Source organism: Colias philodice, chromosome 13 (assembly GCF_061535455.1).
Source record: "Colias philodice isolate Cphi_HAF_F1 chromosome 13, ilColPhil1 Martin Lab GWU primary, whole genome shotgun sequence".
Taxonomy (NCBI): domain Eukaryota; kingdom Metazoa; phylum Arthropoda; class Insecta; order Lepidoptera; family Pieridae; genus Colias; species Colias philodice.
In genome coordinates, this window is record NC_143098.1 from 7,832,992 (window position 1) to 7,851,366 (window position 18,375).

At 33.5% G+C, this 18,375-nt stretch overlaps 2 protein-coding genes across 2 annotated transcripts; one reads left to right on the forward strand and one right to left on the reverse strand.

Annotated features, from left to right (window-relative positions):
* The first annotated feature begins 2,057 nt into the window (after positions 1 to 2,057).
* Positions 2,058 to 3,031, forward strand: agt (O-6-alkylguanine-DNA alkyltransferase). Its single transcript, XM_089702969.1, has 2 exons — positions 2,058 to 2,672; positions 2,755 to 3,031. Exons 1-2 carry the CDS (start codon positions 2,361 to 2,363, stop codon positions 2,995 to 2,997), a joined length of 555 nt encoding a protein of 184 aa, XP_089559095.1. The 5' UTR covers positions 2,058 to 2,360; the 3' UTR covers positions 2,998 to 3,031.
* A 127-nt stretch (positions 3,032 to 3,158) lies between these two features.
* Positions 3,159 to 17,921, reverse strand: LOC149483507 (ATP-dependent translocase ABCB1-like). Its single transcript, XM_089702564.1, has 23 exons — positions 17,488 to 17,921; positions 16,279 to 16,339; positions 15,812 to 16,090; positions 15,301 to 15,401; positions 14,586 to 14,757; positions 14,103 to 14,274; positions 13,263 to 13,393; positions 12,702 to 12,926; positions 11,038 to 11,163; positions 10,236 to 10,439; positions 9,883 to 10,053; positions 9,376 to 9,562; positions 9,005 to 9,087; positions 8,605 to 8,763; positions 7,961 to 8,065; positions 7,594 to 7,755; positions 7,147 to 7,350; positions 6,402 to 6,643; positions 5,926 to 6,085; positions 5,588 to 5,782; positions 5,042 to 5,248; positions 4,566 to 4,712; positions 3,159 to 3,746 (listed from the first exon to the last, which is right to left on the reverse strand). Exons 1-23 carry the CDS (start codon positions 17,586 to 17,588, stop codon positions 3,552 to 3,554), a joined length of 3,789 nt encoding a protein of 1,262 aa, XP_089558690.1. The 5' UTR covers positions 17,589 to 17,921; the 3' UTR covers positions 3,159 to 3,551.
* Between the last annotated feature and the right edge of the window lie 454 nt (positions 17,922 to 18,375).

Sequence of the window (18,375 nt, forward strand, 5' to 3'; positions counted from 1 at the left end):
GAAATAAGTAGGGCCTGCCAAAAAATGCTTAAGAGACACCCTGCGAGGGTGGATTTGACCTGGCTAACCCCTGCGAGGAGTAGTGGCCACATTTATGTATTCTGCTTCGAGCAAGAATACACCTTAGTGCTAATATAAAATTAGCAGTAAATAATCATTTAAATAATATAGCAATTAACAAGGTCCTTTAACTTATTTTCCAATGTTAGTGACAACTGTCCAGGATGAATTAATAAGAATTGATTTGACAATGGTAATTAATTATTATGTTTATATAAAAAAGAACCAACTATTTAATAAATTCATAATACAAATCAATTCACTAAATTTTAAAATGAACTTCGATTCATATTTATTTTTGTTCATGCAATCGATGTAACATTTAGTTGCTTTATATCCGTTAACATTCCTTACGAACGCAACCATACCGTCGTAGGACGTTATATTTAATTGAACAAAATATTCTCCACTCACCCGCAATTTTTTACTTTTTGTCAAGGTGTACAAGTTTATAATATTATTCTAAAACGTTAGAAGTGAATTGTAAATCCTTTGAAATAAATGTATCTAAATCTAATTTATATTAAGGTATCTCGATAATTATTATACGATAACCCTTTCAGCACAAGTTCAGTAAACCAAAGAATTTAATTGTAAAATTTTGGTACTTACTCGTTTAAACAAAAAAGTTGCATCATTTGAAACATAGGAAACGTAATTTTCAATCAAATTAGCCGTGTGTAATATGTCTATTTTCACATAAAAACGGATCAGAATAATATTCATAAAAGGACACGTATAGACTACGGATAGTTTTGAATGTGTGGTACATTCATGGTACGTATCTACTATACATGAGCGAATCCATCATTATTCAGTTGAGCGGTAACTCCCGTACGATTTATAAAATAATATCACAACATGTTCTGACATGTCGTGACTCGTGACTTCTTGGAGCTGACTCATCTCGTTCGATAATTATTTTTAGTAATAAACTATTATAGGAATTCCGAACCGTTCCTAGCGATAACGACAATGTAATAAAGTCGTAGCAATGGATTGTATGCCTGTAAAGCTTTGAGTTGGCTCATATCCATACTAAGTAGGTATTAATTGTAATTTTTCCAAGAAAAATTCACTTGTAACCTTGTAATAAAAACACATTATTAAAAATGAAATAAATAATTAAAAATATCTATATACAAGAGAGGGTATTTGATATATCTAGTAATATCAAATAATCACAAAAGTAATATTAACGATTCGAGTAAAGCCGAACGGTAACACCGTTAAAATAGCTTTACTCACAGTATTAAAAATTCAAATATTAATTAGTACATATTGCATAATGAAATATTTCAAAAGAAAAGTTACTATTTCAAGTAAAATGTAACGGTTGTATCGTTAATTTTAAATATCTTTATTCATGCTATTAAGTAGATATTTAAGCATATTGAAAAATAAACTATTGCTGAAGGATTCATTAAAAACCTCAGCATTTTAAATAAAGTCCAACGATTATACCGTTGGGCGTTGACTTTAAAGATTTTTACTCATTTTTAAGTAAAATATTATTAGAATAGATGTAAAAATAACTCACTGTACCGATCCGACGGGATACACTTTTTAACACTTTTAGCACTTGCTTTAAGCAATACTTAATAGCACCAAGGTTGTAGTCTTGTAGACAACCTTCTCGCGGCGGAAGCTAGACGCCAATGAAAAAACATCCAGCGCCCGCACATTATCGTGCGCCCCGCCACCTGGTGGAGAGGTGTGCGAGAGAGATAGCATATATACAACGGAAAGAGAGGGCAAAATAGGCGGAAAAAGCTAGGTTCCTTCTCAATGAAGTAAGCTTCAAATTACGGTCAAGTGTTTAATAAAAGATATTGTTAAACTTACGACAAAAATTACCCTAAAATGCAGGTAAGTATATAAAATGGCAACACTCTAAGATAGAGCGAAATGCACTGAGATTGCCACCACAGAACAGTAAAAACTGTGATTGCCACGCATTTGGGAATTGTGTTCGGAATCTAGTTGTAGTAGATCTGTGATTCGATATGATTTGAGTAATTCCAAATTTGACATTGACATTGTCAATTTTCAGCTAACAGATTGTCTATTTGTCTATCATATTCTTATTGCTAGTGTACTGCTTTGTTCGGTGCAGTTAAATTTGAAATCATTGTTCAAATGTGGTTCATATACCTTTATAAGAATCCACACGACATTATCATTTAATTCACATGTACCTACATTATATTTTGTAATTAAAAGCTCATTTCAATAAGTATTAACTAACTAATGAGATATTTCAAAATTGAATTAAATCGAGTTGTAAATAAATAGAAAACATGCATCTCTCGAGTTTAATTGAAAATTATTCTATAAATAGTGGAAATATAGTGAACGTAACCGAGTTTGATTCTCCTGTGGGAAAAGTAATAGCGGCGGGTGATGCTGAGTTTATATATTTCGTTTGTTTCGAAGACTCCAAGAATTTAGATAAAATATTTAAAACTGTGTCGGAAGAATTATCGTGCACTTTCAAAGAAGGCAAGGATAAGTTACTAGAGATAGTTGAAAATGAATTAAGACAGTACTTTGCAGGGGAACTCAAGAAATTTACAGTTCCAATTAAAACATTTGGTTCTGATTTCCAAAAGGTATGTAATATTTTGATTTTTAATCTTTCAACTAATCATTTTATAATTAAAATCCATTAAAAACCTAATTGTATTATTTCAGGAAGTATGGAATAAACTGAGTGATGTACCATATGGGTCCACACAAACATATGGGGACATAGCAGAATCTCTAGGCCGATCAGGTGGTCATGCTCGAGCAATAGGAGCTGCTTGCGGGGCCAATTCTCATTTTATAATAATCCCTTGCCATAGAATTGTTGCTTCTGATTCTAAAGGAGGTTTTAGTGGTGGTCTTGATAGAAAAGAATGGTTGTTGGAACATGAAAAACTGTTTACTGAATGATGTAAAGTTAAAAATAAAAGTTTGTTAATTACAATCCATATTTCATTTAATGAAAATAATACATTTTTGGTACATGATATCAAAAAAATATATTTACACTTATTCTTAAAATTAATTGAATAAGCCTTTCAAATATGTATTTATAAATTGCATTCAATGCAAAAAATAAATAAAAGCTTCTGTTACAATAATGTTCTACATTTATGAAAACTTATATTAAATCTATCAAGTTCTTATTTGAAAGCTATTTGCCAAAATCACACTTAAATAATTTTACTTTATAATTTTTTCTATAAATAAATATACCTTATCTACATTTGCTTATTATATTACTAAGTACAGTGACTCAAACAATTTAATCACATTGAATTGGTATTTGTCATGTGCAAAGTTCTGAATGACAATAATACAATCATCGTAACCATAAGTAGATGATGTCTATAAATGCGCCTACTTATCAGATAATTTGCTAACTTCCTCTAACTCGGCTTTAACAATTGAAAAGGCGGATGTTGCTGCTATTCTAGAAGAATTGTCCTAACATTGAATGACGATCAAGCGTATCCTCGCCGGTTGAGATTGTAGTAGAGTCCCTTGAGCGCGAGCAGGCGGTCGTGCGAGCCGCTCTCGGCGACGCGGCCGGCGTGCAGCACGCAGATGCGGTCGGCGTCGCGCACGGTGCTCAGCCGGTGCGCGATCATCACGCACGTGCGCCCCGCCTTCGCCGCGTCCAGCGCTTCTTGTACCACCTAACAATAATAGAAACTCATCTTAGTTAAAATGCTTGAAATTGGCAATGTTATCTCATTATATTGACACGTAATCCATACTATCCATACTTAATATTATAAATGCGAAAGTAACTCTGTCTGTCTGTCTGTTACTCAATCACGCTTAAACTACTGAACCAATTTGCATGAAATTTGGTATGGAGATATTTTGATACCCGAGAAAGGACATAGGCTACTTTTTACCCAGGGACATTAAGGATAGGTTTTATTCCGGAAATCCCATGGGAACTATGCGGGTTTTTCTTTGACTGCGCGGGCGAAGCCGGGGGCGGAAAGCTAGTAATAAATAAATAAATAAATATTTCAGGACAATTTTCACACAGGGCATAATCTGATCCCATACTAAGCTTTCGCTTGTGGGAAACCAGATGGCTGACAAACATACATAATTTAAATAAATACTTATATAGATACTTAACACCCAGACACAGAGCAAACATCTATGATAATAGAAACTCATCTTAGTTAAAATGCTTGAAATTGGCAATGTTATCTCATTGTATTGACACGTAATGGATAATTAATGGGTATAATAATTATTCACAATCAAATATCAAAATTCATTATGCAAATGATTACTTAATTACGAATTTGTCAATTATTAGGTGATTTAAAGCTAAAGGTGTCTCTTTCCTCATCATCTTTCATGAGGTACCTTGATGCAACATAGTCCTATAGTTATATGACGTCAATTGCAATATTAGTAATTTTTTGTCATTTAATTTAAAGATCTTTAACGTTAAAACTTAAAAGTTATCTGACGCAACTAAACCTTACCTTCTCACTCTCTGTATCTAAAGCACTTGTAGCTTCGTCCAATAGAAGCATCTTTGGTCGTCGAATTAAAGCTCTGGCGATGGCCACTCTTTGTTTTTGACCACCTGATAGTTGGGTTCCTTTAGACCCAATATTGGTGTCGTAACCCTGAAATAACATTTCATTGTCATATACAGATGGCAAAATGTTTATCAGCGTTATATTATTGCTGATAAATTTCTCATATGAATGCATCCGCCCGTGGTTTTTGCTAATGCAAAATTTCTATACAAATAGCTCTGAACATAGTCGAACAGAGTTAATTTATAGTCGCAGCAATGATTGAGTTAGAAATTATTTTAAATCCTTCTTTTGTTCTTTTTTCGGTGTCGCATTTATATTATTTATATCTTATTAAAATAATATCAATATCAAGTTGCGACTATGTTTTTGAAAGACAAATAAATTATTTTACATATTTAACCATAGCCACTCACCGCAGGAAGCGATACAATGAAATTGTGTATATTCGCTTGTTTAGCGGCTTCTACTACTTCGTCCATACTGGGATTCCTGGAATTGTCTCCATACGCGATGTTCTCTCCGATCGTGCGATCAAATAAGACGGGTTCTTGTTGTACAAATCCAATGGTGTGTCTTAGATCGGCAAGCTTTAATTTCGGTAGAGGGATGCCGTTTTGCGCCTAAAATTATACATATATTCCAATTATTAGAACGATCGGAGTATAAAATGTGATTATTTAAATAAATTAACCCATACAAGCTATAAGAAACACCGTAGAACCGGTAGTTTAAGAAAATTTAAATTAATCCATCTCATGCAAATGTCCAAGTGTGTGGGTTAGTTGTTGAAAAAAGAAATAGCGAAAAGAACACTTCCAAAAAAATAGAAAAGAAATAGGTAAATAATTAAAAATATTAAATCCCTAAGTATAAATTTTCTGTTAAAATATGTCACGAGAATAATTTTAGGTAGCTGCAGTGCTTGCAAAGAAACTAAAATAAGTACAAAAGCAACATACCACAATGCCTTCGTCAGGATCGTAATATCTTTCCAATAGTTGTATGATGGTACTTTTACCGCAACCGCTGGCTCCGACTAAGGCCACAGTTTTTCCATTTTCTATTTCCAGATCCAAACTACTCAAGACCTCTATGAGCGGTCGCGTTGGATACCTAAAGCTGACATTTTGTAGGCTAGCTTCTCCAGTGCCTCTCTGAAAAAGAGATGAAATGTCAGCGATCTGTTTTGATAATAATAAATTTCTACCTTGTTTCATATCATACTATAGTTATGCAACAGAAATTATTTTCATTTATGAAAGTTCTAAAGATATCATTTATTGGCCTTAATACTTACGAAGTTTTCTACAGCGGGTTTTTGTGGATCCCGGACTTTAGATTCTCTGTCCAAGAGGACCATTACACGTCGTGCAGCTTTGATACCTTTCTGGAAATTAGGCGCGAAAGCGAACGCTTGTGTTGCTGATGCGGAACCCATGAGCAGTGCTTGTGCAGCCCTAAAATGTGTAAAGAATTATTTTTTACGAGCGAGATAAACCATCAATACTTCTATACTAATAATATCAAGCCGAAGAATTTGATTTTTTGAATACGCTTATCTCGGGAACTGCTGGACCTTTTCACACATTCTATTATCGTTGGATATATTTATACGATCCCCGTATAGGCTCTATAATACGTACCACGAGCGAAGCCAAGGTGGACCCCTAGTATTAAATGTATTAAAAGTAGTTTATACCACTTATTTTTTGTACATTTTTTTTTATTTAGCTTAGCTTTTTACTCAAATTATAATTAATCAACCACACTCACTTCAATATAACACCGTATTCCACACCGTCATACACCATGAGCGTGCCGCCATAGTACATAGTAGCGGCGTATATAAAGTTGAACAGGCCTCTCGAGAGCCCGAACACGACGCCGCGCCAGTGAGCGACGCGCTTCGCGATCAGCAGCGCGGGTAAGAGTTGGGCTGCGTAGTCCTGCTGGAAGCGTTGCTCGCGGCCGAGAGATGCTACCGTACGTACGTTAGCCACGGCTTCTACGGCGATCTGGAATTCAAGTATCAAGATGAAACTATAGGTAACTATAACTGTAATAATTATAAGTGTAAGTGTAACTGAAACTGTAAGTTCTGCTACGGTAAGTGAAACTGAGTGTAACTAAGCGGAGTTGAAACATATTTGTTTTTATTCGAGTATATTTCTTTTACTAACGTTACTGAATCGTCATAGTACAACTCGGTTACAATATCTGTGGACCTCGCTGGAATGCGGAGCCCCTTCCCGTTCCCCTTTACCTCCCCGCGCTCGCCCGCGGCGCGTCATTACGGTTAGCAATTTCGTTGCGTTCGCGACGTGACGTCATCGAAGCCAGGTCCACAGATATTGTAACCGGGTTGTACCTTATATTTAGAATAGAAAAGTTTCTACAGAAAAGATCAAAAACATGAATTTCTAAATTATAGGTCAATGATTTAACACTTGTTTAAAATTTGATTTCTTTGAATGCAAGGGTAACAACGTAAGCATGAAGTAAAAAAAATAACAATTACCTTAGAGCTCGCCTCCATAGTTTTAGCAGTACCAAACGATTGCTGGCTAACTATTTTCCCCTCTTTGTAGAGTACAGCGGCCAAAAGTGGTACGAACGTTAAAGCTACGAGACCCATTCGCCATTCGTAAAACAAAGATACACCCAGAGCGAAGCTGAATGTACCCAGCGCTTGTAACACTGTGCCTATTCTTTGACCTGTAGCCTGGAAAAAAATATAATCATTTGTATATAGTGTATAATACATTTATTTGTTTTACATTCGAACAGTGCTGTAAACACTTTTCTGCTGGTATCGTTGATCTGGTTAAATTTGAATTATTGAAGTGGTAGGCCTACGCAACTTAAATAAACATAGTAATTGTGTCTGCTGCTGTAATTATCACCTTTAATTATTATTCATCAGGGAATTGAAATAAGATTGAAAATAAAAATCTGAATACTTTACCCCTTGAACCGCAGCTGCTTCTCCCGAAAGCCGAGCACACAAGGCTCCAGTGGAATTGCTTTTGTCATCAAAGAATGCTATTTCCTGATCAAGGACTCTTTCAAACATAAGTTTTCGTAAACGCTGAGTTAAGTATTCTCCAGCTACAGCGTACATTGACACCTAAAACGGTAGAAAAAAAATTAAATTACTGTATTCAGATTTCTGTAAGATATCTATTAAGAAGAAATATTGAAATCTATTTCTAGTAAAAGCTATAAAAATGTCCATCCTTTTTTGTTTCTATCAATTATTTACAACTTTCAAGGTTTCAAATGTTCAAATGAGTTACTAAATGTCCATATTCTATCTGTTTATATTCAACTACCGTAATAAAATTGGCTATGCCAGATGCGACACCGACGCCAACAAAAATGAGAGCATATTTTCGCACTTCTGATCTTACGTAATCCTCATCTGGATTGGCTAGAACCTGAAACAAATAATTGGTATAGTTATTTAAGATATGCTTTTAATAATTGAACATTAAACAAAAAAGTAGGTAGTAGTACCTAGTAGCAGGTAGGTATTAGTAAGTATTGACTCTATAATATAGTGTCTCTAGATGGAGAGAGTTTGATATTTTCAGGATTTATGAATGTGTGTATGTATAATTATTAATTACTAGCGGTCCGCCCCGGCTTCGCCCGTGGTACATATTTACGTTTTCTCTACATAAGAACCATCCTCGTACTTCAAGGAATATAATAAAAAAAGAATTATCGAAATCGGTTCAGCCGTTCTCGAGTTATGCGCTTACCAACACATTTTGCGATTCATTTTTATATATAAGATTCCTTACACATACAAGCAAAAGCATCCACTAACAATTACCATACCAACCAAAACTTCTTGGGTGGACGTTGCAATTCAAAAACTGACTCAATAATTTTTGTTATTCATTTATTTTCAATTTTTTTAATTAATCTAAATTCTAAACCCACGTGTCTAGTTATTGAATTAAATACTTACACCAATAAAGTCACCCAGTATAACGCCAAGTAGAGGCATAGCAAATCCGCTCAGTACAGAAGCAGCACTTGCAGCTGTTATCGACCTCCATTCAGGCTTGTTCAGTTTTACAACATCCCAGAAAGTGACGTTCGGTTCGACTGTTTCTACAACTGGTTCCTGGAAATAAAGGGTTTGTCGTATAAATTAGTATAACTTAGTACTTTTTATGAAAAAAACATATACGAGTTACGAGATATTGCACTTAGTTAAAGTATCAATTAATGGTGCATGATTATCTATTAAATTTTACTGGAATCGATCAAACATTTATATTTAAGTAGGTAATGTTTTAAAAATTTTCACTCCACGATGGTAATCAATAAAAAGTGAAAGTAAATTTCATCAAAATCTTCCTTACTTGCATTTTATTATCCATTTCGTTGTCTTCATCTGCTTCGCTGACCACTGATGCAGTTCGCTTTAAAACGTTTCCTTCCTGGTCTGAAAGTTACAACAAGGTACCTCTATAAGTCATAGAAGTAAGTAAAATAGAGAACCTATACCTACCTATAAGTTTAAGAGTATAATGTCATCCTCGTGTAGTAGATTATTACTACGAGTAGGTACATATGTTGTTCTATCTGTAACTTAATCTTCAAATCTAATAAAACCTTTCTTTGCGTTAAATTCTTTTTACACTGTTAGTTACAAAGAATATTTAAATAAAAAAACTAACTGAAAAACATTTCGTGCCCATTTACTGACTGATGCAACTGAATAAACAAGTACCTGTTTCATTCAAGTCTGGAGAGTTCTGTAACATGACCATGTCGTAATAATGGCCCTTTTGCGCTATCAGCTCCTTATGGTTACCGCACTCTATGACAGTGCCGCTTTTAAAAACGTATATCTTATCTACATTTCTGATTGTTGTCAGCCTATGCGCCACTACTATTGTTGTTCGCCCTTCAGAAGCCTGTACAAAAATACACACTTTATATTATTGATTAGACAATTTTACAATTTTTTACCGCCACCTTGGTATAGTGGTTGACGCGTGAGCGTAGCACTAGCACCGAGGGGACATGGGTTCGATTCCCGGTGGAGACGAAGAAAAAATAAATGTGTCGGTCTGGTAGGACACAAAAGGCTAATCACTTTCTTGTCCCTAAAGAAAATCGATCAGTGAAACAGATGTATATAATGCATCTGCCCCCTAGTGGCGGGACATGGGAATTCACTTTATAGCGCTCCTTAAACCCAGGTTCTAATGAATGAGATATGGACAACACGCACCTTATCAAGGGCTCGTTGCACTTTGGCCTCAGAGGAGGTGTCGAGTGCGCTGGTCGCTTCGTCCAGCAGCAGAATGTGCGGGTTGCGCACGAGCGCGCGCGCGATCGCGATGCGCTGCTTCTGCCCGCCGGACAGCGACGCGCCGCGCTCGCCTACTAGTGTGTTGTAACCCTGAAAACATAAAAAAGGTTTCAAAATATCTCAAAACAACAATCCATAGGCGTTTTCGAGCGGCCCGATCGGGCCACGACACAATAGATTTTCTATTGTGTCTGTGATTCCGGGGGCTAAGGGAAGGTTCTCTCTGTTATAGATTAACCCCGTTTTATCCAGTAAATGAAACCAAAACTTACAGAGGGTAGTTTCATAATAAAGTTGTGTGCGTTTGCTTGTTTTGCAGCATGCTCGATTTCCTGGTCGGTAGCGTCTTCTCGTCCAAAGCGGATGTTTTCTTTGACAGTCGTGTTAAAAAGTACAGGCTCTTGGCCCACCAGACCAATTTGTTGACGCAACCAGCGCACGGAAAGGTTGCGGACATCGTTTCCATCAACGCGTACCTAAACCAAAAATATATATTGTTTAACAACTTGTTAACTAAATACCTAAGTACCATTTGTTCCAATAAATTATTTAGTTTAATATTTCGTTTCAAACACGTAACTAATATTAATACATTTTAATTTGTTAAATGTTATCTCTTGCCGCGAATTTCACTTAAAAATTTGTTGTATTGATAATTTATAACAGGTTTTGCTCTTCTACATTATAATTTGCAAATTAAATACCTAACATTTAGTATTTAACTAGTTAGTCCTTAGGCATGAAATTAACGAAATGCGACTCATGTTCAATATCCATAAACAAAATCATGTTACGTTATAATTGACGACTGATTGCAATTTAGGTTAAAATATACGTTATTATATTATTTTGGCAATATTCAAATCAGTTAGATAGCAATACTGATTCAGCATATTATTGAACCTAATGAACGCGTATGAATATTTTTGCGATCACAAAAAAATCATTTATTATCCTTCTAGCTGAAAATAAAAATACTGAAAAGACCCGCAAGATAAATGTACGAAACTATATCTGTATTTCAATAATAACTGTACTTACAAACTAAATTTTGAATAATAATAATATACTCACACTTCCATCAACGGTATCATAATATCTTGATATCAGTTGGATGATAGTAGACTTGCCACAGCCTGAGTGACCGACCAGTGCCACTGACTGACCACGTTTTACTTTTAATGAAACTCCTTTTAACACCTGAAATATTGATAAAGGTAGTTAGTTATGTACTGTTTAAACAGATGATAACGGAGCATAGCAGAGCGTACATACCAACACAAACATTATGGTCTATGGATTATTATAAGACGTACCTTAGGAAACAAAAATATTATTTAGCAAGTAGGTACTTAGGTTATGCTATTTTTATATTTTGTTATCATGAATGACTGGCTAGCCTTTATAGATGACGCAACCATCATAAATAAGGGTGACTCATGAAGTACGATAGGTAGTAATAATATTTTAGGGATGGATGAAATTAAGGGGACTTTTATAGATTTTTTATGTGTATTCGTTTATTATCGCTACTAACTGTGGAACTCGGTTACACCCGCGAACGAAACTATTTCTATAGCAAAGTATATTCAAAATCTGTTCAGTGCTCTACGAAAGAGTACCAAACAATCCAAATATACATAGATACTTACATCCATCCATCGTCACAAACTTTCAGGTTTATAAATTAGTAAGATTAGATATATGCGACGTTTTTATCATACTAGTTTAATAAAGGTTATTTAACTAATAAATTACCTAATGAATAAAGCTCACGATGATGATGAAATTCGTGAAATTAATTTGGTGTGAAACCGTCACACTGAACAAAAAGTCTTTGTATGAAATTTTAGCTACCCACGCGACTTGTGGTAGGTTTCAGTTAGGTAATAAAAAATTTATTCATAGTACTCATAGTACTGTATTCTTGGGAATTTGATAGTAAGTAGTAACTCATTTAAATTTTCGATCACTTTCATAATAATCTACGCAAGAATGTACCTAATCAATAGTTGATAAACAAGATATCATGACAGTAATTATTTTAAATTAAAAATGTATTATAATCAATTAGTTATTAGTGTTTACTGATAAAATAAATAGAGTAGAAATTACTTTCCAAAGTCGATTTAGATTGTAGATTGAGTAGACCTACTTTTAAGTTCATTTGAGTAGGTACCTATGAATATGCTGACAATCGTAATCATTAGGTATTCATACCGACATGATCTTAAATCTTAATACTTAAAGTGTAGTAAGAGCTTCTTTTGATAAAATGTCTTCTATTTTGAATGATTGTTTTTTATCGACATTTCATTAATGAATCAATCAATCTAATACCACAATACCTACCAATGATTATCAATTAATTGATTCAATTTGATATTTGATAATAATTTTTATCATATTCTAGTAGACTTCTTTTGCTTATACGTACATACAGCAAAAAGATGTACGTATTATCCTTACATAATTTTTTGGAAAGAAGTTCCTAATCGCGCGCTGCGAAAGAGGGCTAGAGTCAAGACGGAAAAAATTAAGACAAAAATTGTACGAAACTTTTTGCTATACCTAGTTGTAAGCCGTGCCGTATGCGCATGTTTCTCTGTCTGTCTCTGTCTTTCTCTCTCTCATAGAACTTCGTTCCATTCGAAGTGTCCCTTGACACCTCTCTATTTTTTGTGTTTTAGTTGTTACTTTTTATTGAATTATTTTCAAGTACGAAATCAGTAACTTACCGGTACATCAGGTCTTGACGGATAGTGGAATACGACATCTTTAAGCTCAATATCTCCTTCTATAGTCTGTGGAACTGTTCCACGGTTCAACAATGGGTTGATGTATGGGACATTGTCAATTAGATTGAAGATCTGAGCACCAGCCCCCCGGGCTACACCAAATACTTCCATCAGAGTTGAGGAGATTCCGAAGTTTGCTGAACCCATCATTACACCGAAGAATACCTGGAAATTTAAATATGATTTTTTTGAATTGTAATGCATTTAGGATGCGCTAGAAATATAATTAAAAATAACTATCGAGAACGCCGAGAATGGATAAATTTTGATAAGCAAGTAAGTATATATTTTAAGTTACTTTGTATTTTTTATTGAATATAATTTTAAAATTTTAATTACTTAATTAATTTTATTTTCTTATTCCTTTATGCGCTCCAAAAGTTGAAAATTTTTCATATCTTCAATTTTCATTGGAAAAAAAAATATTTATATTATAAATATAATAATTACAGATAAATAAATTGAAAATTAAAAGATACAAAGGTTACTTTTTGCACTTACAGCAACCATCGTGTCTACGTCGTAGTTTTCTGGCTCATTGACCATGAAGGAATATCCGAACCAGAAAGACATCGCATACGAACTAAATATACAGAAGAACAATGTTCCCATCGCCGTTCCATTGAAAAATCCTATTGGAGAAAAAATATTTTAAAATTGTAAAGATAAATATTTGGAAAATATTAATACAGAAAATTATATCTACCTAAATATTGTGTAAAGCTGTGATATACTTTAATGCAATAGAAATCGTTGCATTACTAATTTAACAATAGATATATTTGTTGTTATAAAAAATGTTTTTAATTTTTATAGGTACAAATAAAATCAAACTTTTTTTGACAAGTCAAAAATAAATTTATCATGTCCTCGTTTGCATGTACTCAACATTTATAAGTACATATATCCATAAAGATAGTAAGAAGATCATTTCCAGTACAAGTTGGCGCTTATTATGAGACACGCCTTGACTCATGAAAATATTATTATATTATCTTTTCATGCAATTAGTTATGTATTATTGTTCCTGATAACAATATAATATGAAATATTTTGTAAGATATAATATAATCATTCATTAACGAGACTTTATAGCAGGACGTGTAACATAGGTAAATAATAAATATTATACTTAATTTAAAAATCATCGTGTTGTTTTTTCAAAAGATAAACTTAATTTAATAGATATATTTTCAATATAGTAAAAAATAAAATTCATAGATAAAATACCTAATATTATCTCGTTGCGTGTTGGTTGCGTGACAATTTAAAATTGATAAAACTTTTTTTTATAATTTTCTTATCATTCAATCAATACCTATATATTAATTTGAAATTTACCTTTTTTGATATTAATTTTCCTGACCTCAATGAGATTTTTATCGTATCGCTCGATTTCTTTGTGCTGTCCGCTGAACGCATATACAGTTCGTACGGCGGATATAACCTCTTCAGCAATGGCGCCAGCTTTGCCAGCCGCCACTGCCTCTTTCTTAGATAGCTTCGACGCTACCTGAAGTACACTTTACTTATGTAACTTTCTAGATAATGATAAATAAGGAGTTGTAGCTAATTGTAAATGATAACAAATGAATACTCATTATTGAGACATTGCTTAAAGTGTATTATAATATGAGAAATTTCAAAATTAGAAATCAAAGACAGGACAGTATGTACATGGGTAGGTAACTATGTACAGATTTTCCTCTGGAAAAAGGCTAATCAGTTCACAGAATGAGTAATATAAATTCATGTGTTATATGATTAAAATACATTCTTAAGTCGTTATAGATTAAAGACATATAGACAACTACAAGGACTTACTATTCCAGCAGCCCCCACTAAGGTCAAGGTAACGGGGAACGAAACCAAACATAAAAGAGCGAGTTTCCATCCCTTCACTAAAGCCATTATTATCGAACTAACGAAAGCTGCTTGATAATAAATGAATGTTCCTAATTTCTCTCCAATTCCGTCTTCCAACTTCACGACATCACTAAAACGAAAAGAAATTTTAAATACACGATGATTCCATCAAATATTAATTGATTTGAAATTTGAAGTACTTAGAAACATAGATTTTCCGAAATTATTTTTTCTATGTCTTCATGCTCTCGTAAATGTATTTCGAAGGTTCTTCTTTGTTTTTAGGGTTCCGTAGTCCGACAAGGAACCCTTATATATAAGATCGTACAGTCCGTCCGTCCTAGTCTGTCACAGCACAATATCTTCTACGTTTATGGATCGATTTGCATGAAACTTGGTTCAAGGATACTTTGGATATGGATCTCAATTTTAAAAATACAAAAAATTAAAATTAACTACCCTTTTTTACCTCCCCATACATGTAAAGGGGGCTGAATAATTTTTTTTTGAGCGCACCCCCTTGTGTGGGGTATCGTTGAAAAAGTCTATGTAAATGAGGCAGAGTTACCATCCGGCGACAGACAGAATCAAAAGGCCGCGGCAATACAAAACATGACTACGGAACCCTACTTTATGCGTGGTCCGACACGCACCTGGCCGGTTTATTACTTACTCTGTCATTTTAGATGCAAAGTCACCTGTTTGATGTGTATCGAAGTATTCAAAGTCTTGGTTTAGGGCTGCTTTTAAATATTCTTGGCGTATTTTATATACCTGAAAATGTATACTTACTGAGTTATTTGACAAATAATATAAATGTAAAGTTCGTATTAATTATCTTATTTACTCAGTGGAATCTTCTTTCATGCAGTTGATACTTACTTTGCTAACTACGCAAGGAAAATTAAAGTCAATTGGGGCACAATTGAGATAGATGGCAAATTTATTAACGTATGAAAACATTTGTTTATGAGGTATATTTAGTATTCTCAAAGAACGTTTTCTAAGTTTCTAACATTTTTATGAATATTTAATATATTTTTATTCGAATTTAACGTGCTTTAGTTTAAAAATCGCTCTATATAAATTGTATCAAAAAGAATACTCAGTTACTAGGTACTGCATCCTCAAGAATCTAGTAATTATAAGATGCTGTTATTGTCATATTTTAAACAAAATATTACCTGATTAAATGCCGAATAATTCATCATTACGGTTGCACCATATGACAGTATTACTAACACAACCCCAACCACGCTGTTCCATATAGCAAAGTTCCGAACAGCCGCTAAAAACGTGTCTCCATCTGGTTGGCCTACGATGACTGATATACCGAAGTTAACCATGCTTTGGAGCAAGGAAGAAAAGAGCAATGTGTTTACGGGTGTCATGGCACCCGATATAATTGAAAATAGGATTCCAAAAAATATGTATATCTTATCCGTGGTCGATGCGAAGCGAAACTGTCAAAAAGGAAATATATTATGATTATTATAGTTATTGTATTGTAGAGTTAATATTAATTATTAAATTATAACTGATTTTCTTTCAATTTCTAGAATTGTTATAAAGATATCATCACTGCAAAGAATAATTATGAAAAAAAAAACGATAATAAAGAATTATTCAGTAGGTAAACTGGCACACTTACGAGAGTGATGAATGATATACTGGGTACCTCCGGTGGTGGGTCTGGTTCTGAATCAGTGGTACTGTAAATAAAACATACATCTGACTGATCTATCAATGCAGCGCCCAAACTACTGGAACAATCGGGCTGAAATTTGCAGATAGCCTCTATGGTGCAGGCATTCACTAAGAAAAGATTGTGAAAAAATTCTGCCCCAAGGGCATAAAATACTGGTTTGTTTTGACCACTCGGGCGAAGATGCGGGCAATTTATAATAAGTTAAATTGATGAATTATTTTAGGCGGAATGTGTTGTAGTTCAAAGTATTAGTATAGTAAGTAGTTCAAAGTTATTAAATATTAATAATATTTATTATCATTTTTACTTTAGATAATTCGAGTTCCTTTTAATTTTTTAAATGTTACGCAACATTATTACTTTGTGATTAATTATTAGCAGGTCAACTTGCGCCTTGCAAAATGCCATTATGAAGTTAAAAATCCTTATTTAATTTAAGGCATAGGATGTGTACAATTTTCTGAAACACATAATCACGTTACTACCTAGATGTATTTAAACTACTACTTGTTTTACTACAAATCAAAAAATATAGTGTTGATAAAATTTGACCAATTAAATTATTTTTGGTACATATAAGTATTTAGGTATAAAATATTAATACTCGAGTATTTCATAATCTCTTATATATATAAAATTCTCGTGTCACGGGCGAAGCCGGGGCGGACCGCTAGTTTATAATAAAGTATCGGTCGTATACTTAAGTAAAAATCAGAAGATAAATGACGATCATCGACAATCAAAATTATAATGTTAATAATTATTATTTCTTTGTCATTACGTATTCAATTGGTATCTACAGCTTTATTTAATTATAGAAGCATTGTAGGGTAATTAATTAGAATAAAATGTATTTTTAATGGGTTTTCGCAACGGTCATCACTTCATCAATTTGTTTGGTGGCTAGGTTGTATAAAAAATTGCCTCGCTTGGCGCGTTAATATTTAAATGGTTAGGTATGTACGGATGTACCTACATTAATTTTATAGCTTTTATCTATGAATGAGGGTGTTGGGGTGGCGATTGAACATCACAATATATACATAATAAAAGGGTATGTTCTAGGACCATTTTATACGAATTCAGGCAATCGATTGATCGTTATAGTGTGATTACTTATATTAGAATTTAGAATGCTAATATAGGACTCACCTACTCTTTCCATTTTTTTTACCAACTCCGGTGAATTCTACTTTCGACAAATCATTAACTTTATAACTATTCTTCGACCGACCGTTTTTATAGTCCACCATTTTTCTTAAATATAAATCACAATATTTTAAATTTTTGTATTTTTAACATTCACTCTGCACAAGATATATCGCGTTCACTGATTCAGACGTAATATCTATATTGATTGACTGTTATCATCTGATAAATTAACGTTTCGCATATCTACTTATAGATATCACTGATAGAATAATTCAAGCCATTGGAATAATAACATTTTACTTCTATAAAAGATGAACATAAGACGAGAATGTAATAAATTTCATTCACAAGTTGTGAGATAAATATTTCTCTGATAAAATACGTTGCTTATTTTCTTAGCGTATTCCTGACTTTTACGCTATTTTCGTGACCGATTCTGTTCAAGGTTTGGACTAAACTGTTTCAGTATATGACGCAATCCACAGTTTTTGTAAAACGAAAGAGAATTATTTTGGGATTATTAATGTAACTGTGGTTAAACAAGTCCATTATCTATTCATTAACTAAGAGTATTTCATAATGGCAGGTCGTGACTTCATTGAATTACGATCTGTAGGTTTATAGATATAAAAAAATCCATAAAAGATTTTTTTATATGGAGATATTAAACCAATCTAAACGGAAAGTCAGTGCAAACCACATTTGTACAAAACCGTCGCTGAAAAGTGTACCCACAGAGTGTACCTAACGTGTAAAATGTTTTAGCTGATCTCTTGACGTACGATCAAAAATAGTTAGTAATCTAAGGTTAAAATAAAATATATATTCTATCCTACTTTAATTTAAGTAGCTGATTTATTTTGTAATCGTATCCCATGTTTTTTTAAT

What these genes read in the sequence shown, in the direction of transcription:
- agt (XM_089702969.1), top strand. Translation starts at nt 2,361, where the DNA reads ATGCATCTCTCGAGTTTAATTGAAAATTATTCTATAAATAGTGGAAAT. An exon ending in TTGGTTCTGATTTCCAAAAG is followed by an intron (nt 2,673 to 2,754) that starts GTATGTAATATT and finishes GTATTATTTCAG; the next exon opens with GAAGTATGGAATAAACTGAG.
- LOC149483507 (XM_089702564.1), bottom strand. Translation starts at nt 17,588, where the DNA reads ATGGTGGACTATAAAAACGGTCGGTCGAAGAATAGTTATAAAGTTAAT. An exon ending in AAATGGATAATAAAATGCAA is followed by an intron (nt 8,764 to 9,004) that starts GTAAGGAAGATT and finishes CTTTATTTCCAG; the next exon opens with GAACCAGTTGTAGAAACAGT. An exon ending in GAATACGGTGTTATATTGAA is followed by an intron (nt 6,086 to 6,401) that starts GTGAGTGTGGTT and finishes TACACATTTTAG; the next exon opens with GGCTGCACAAGCACTGCTCA.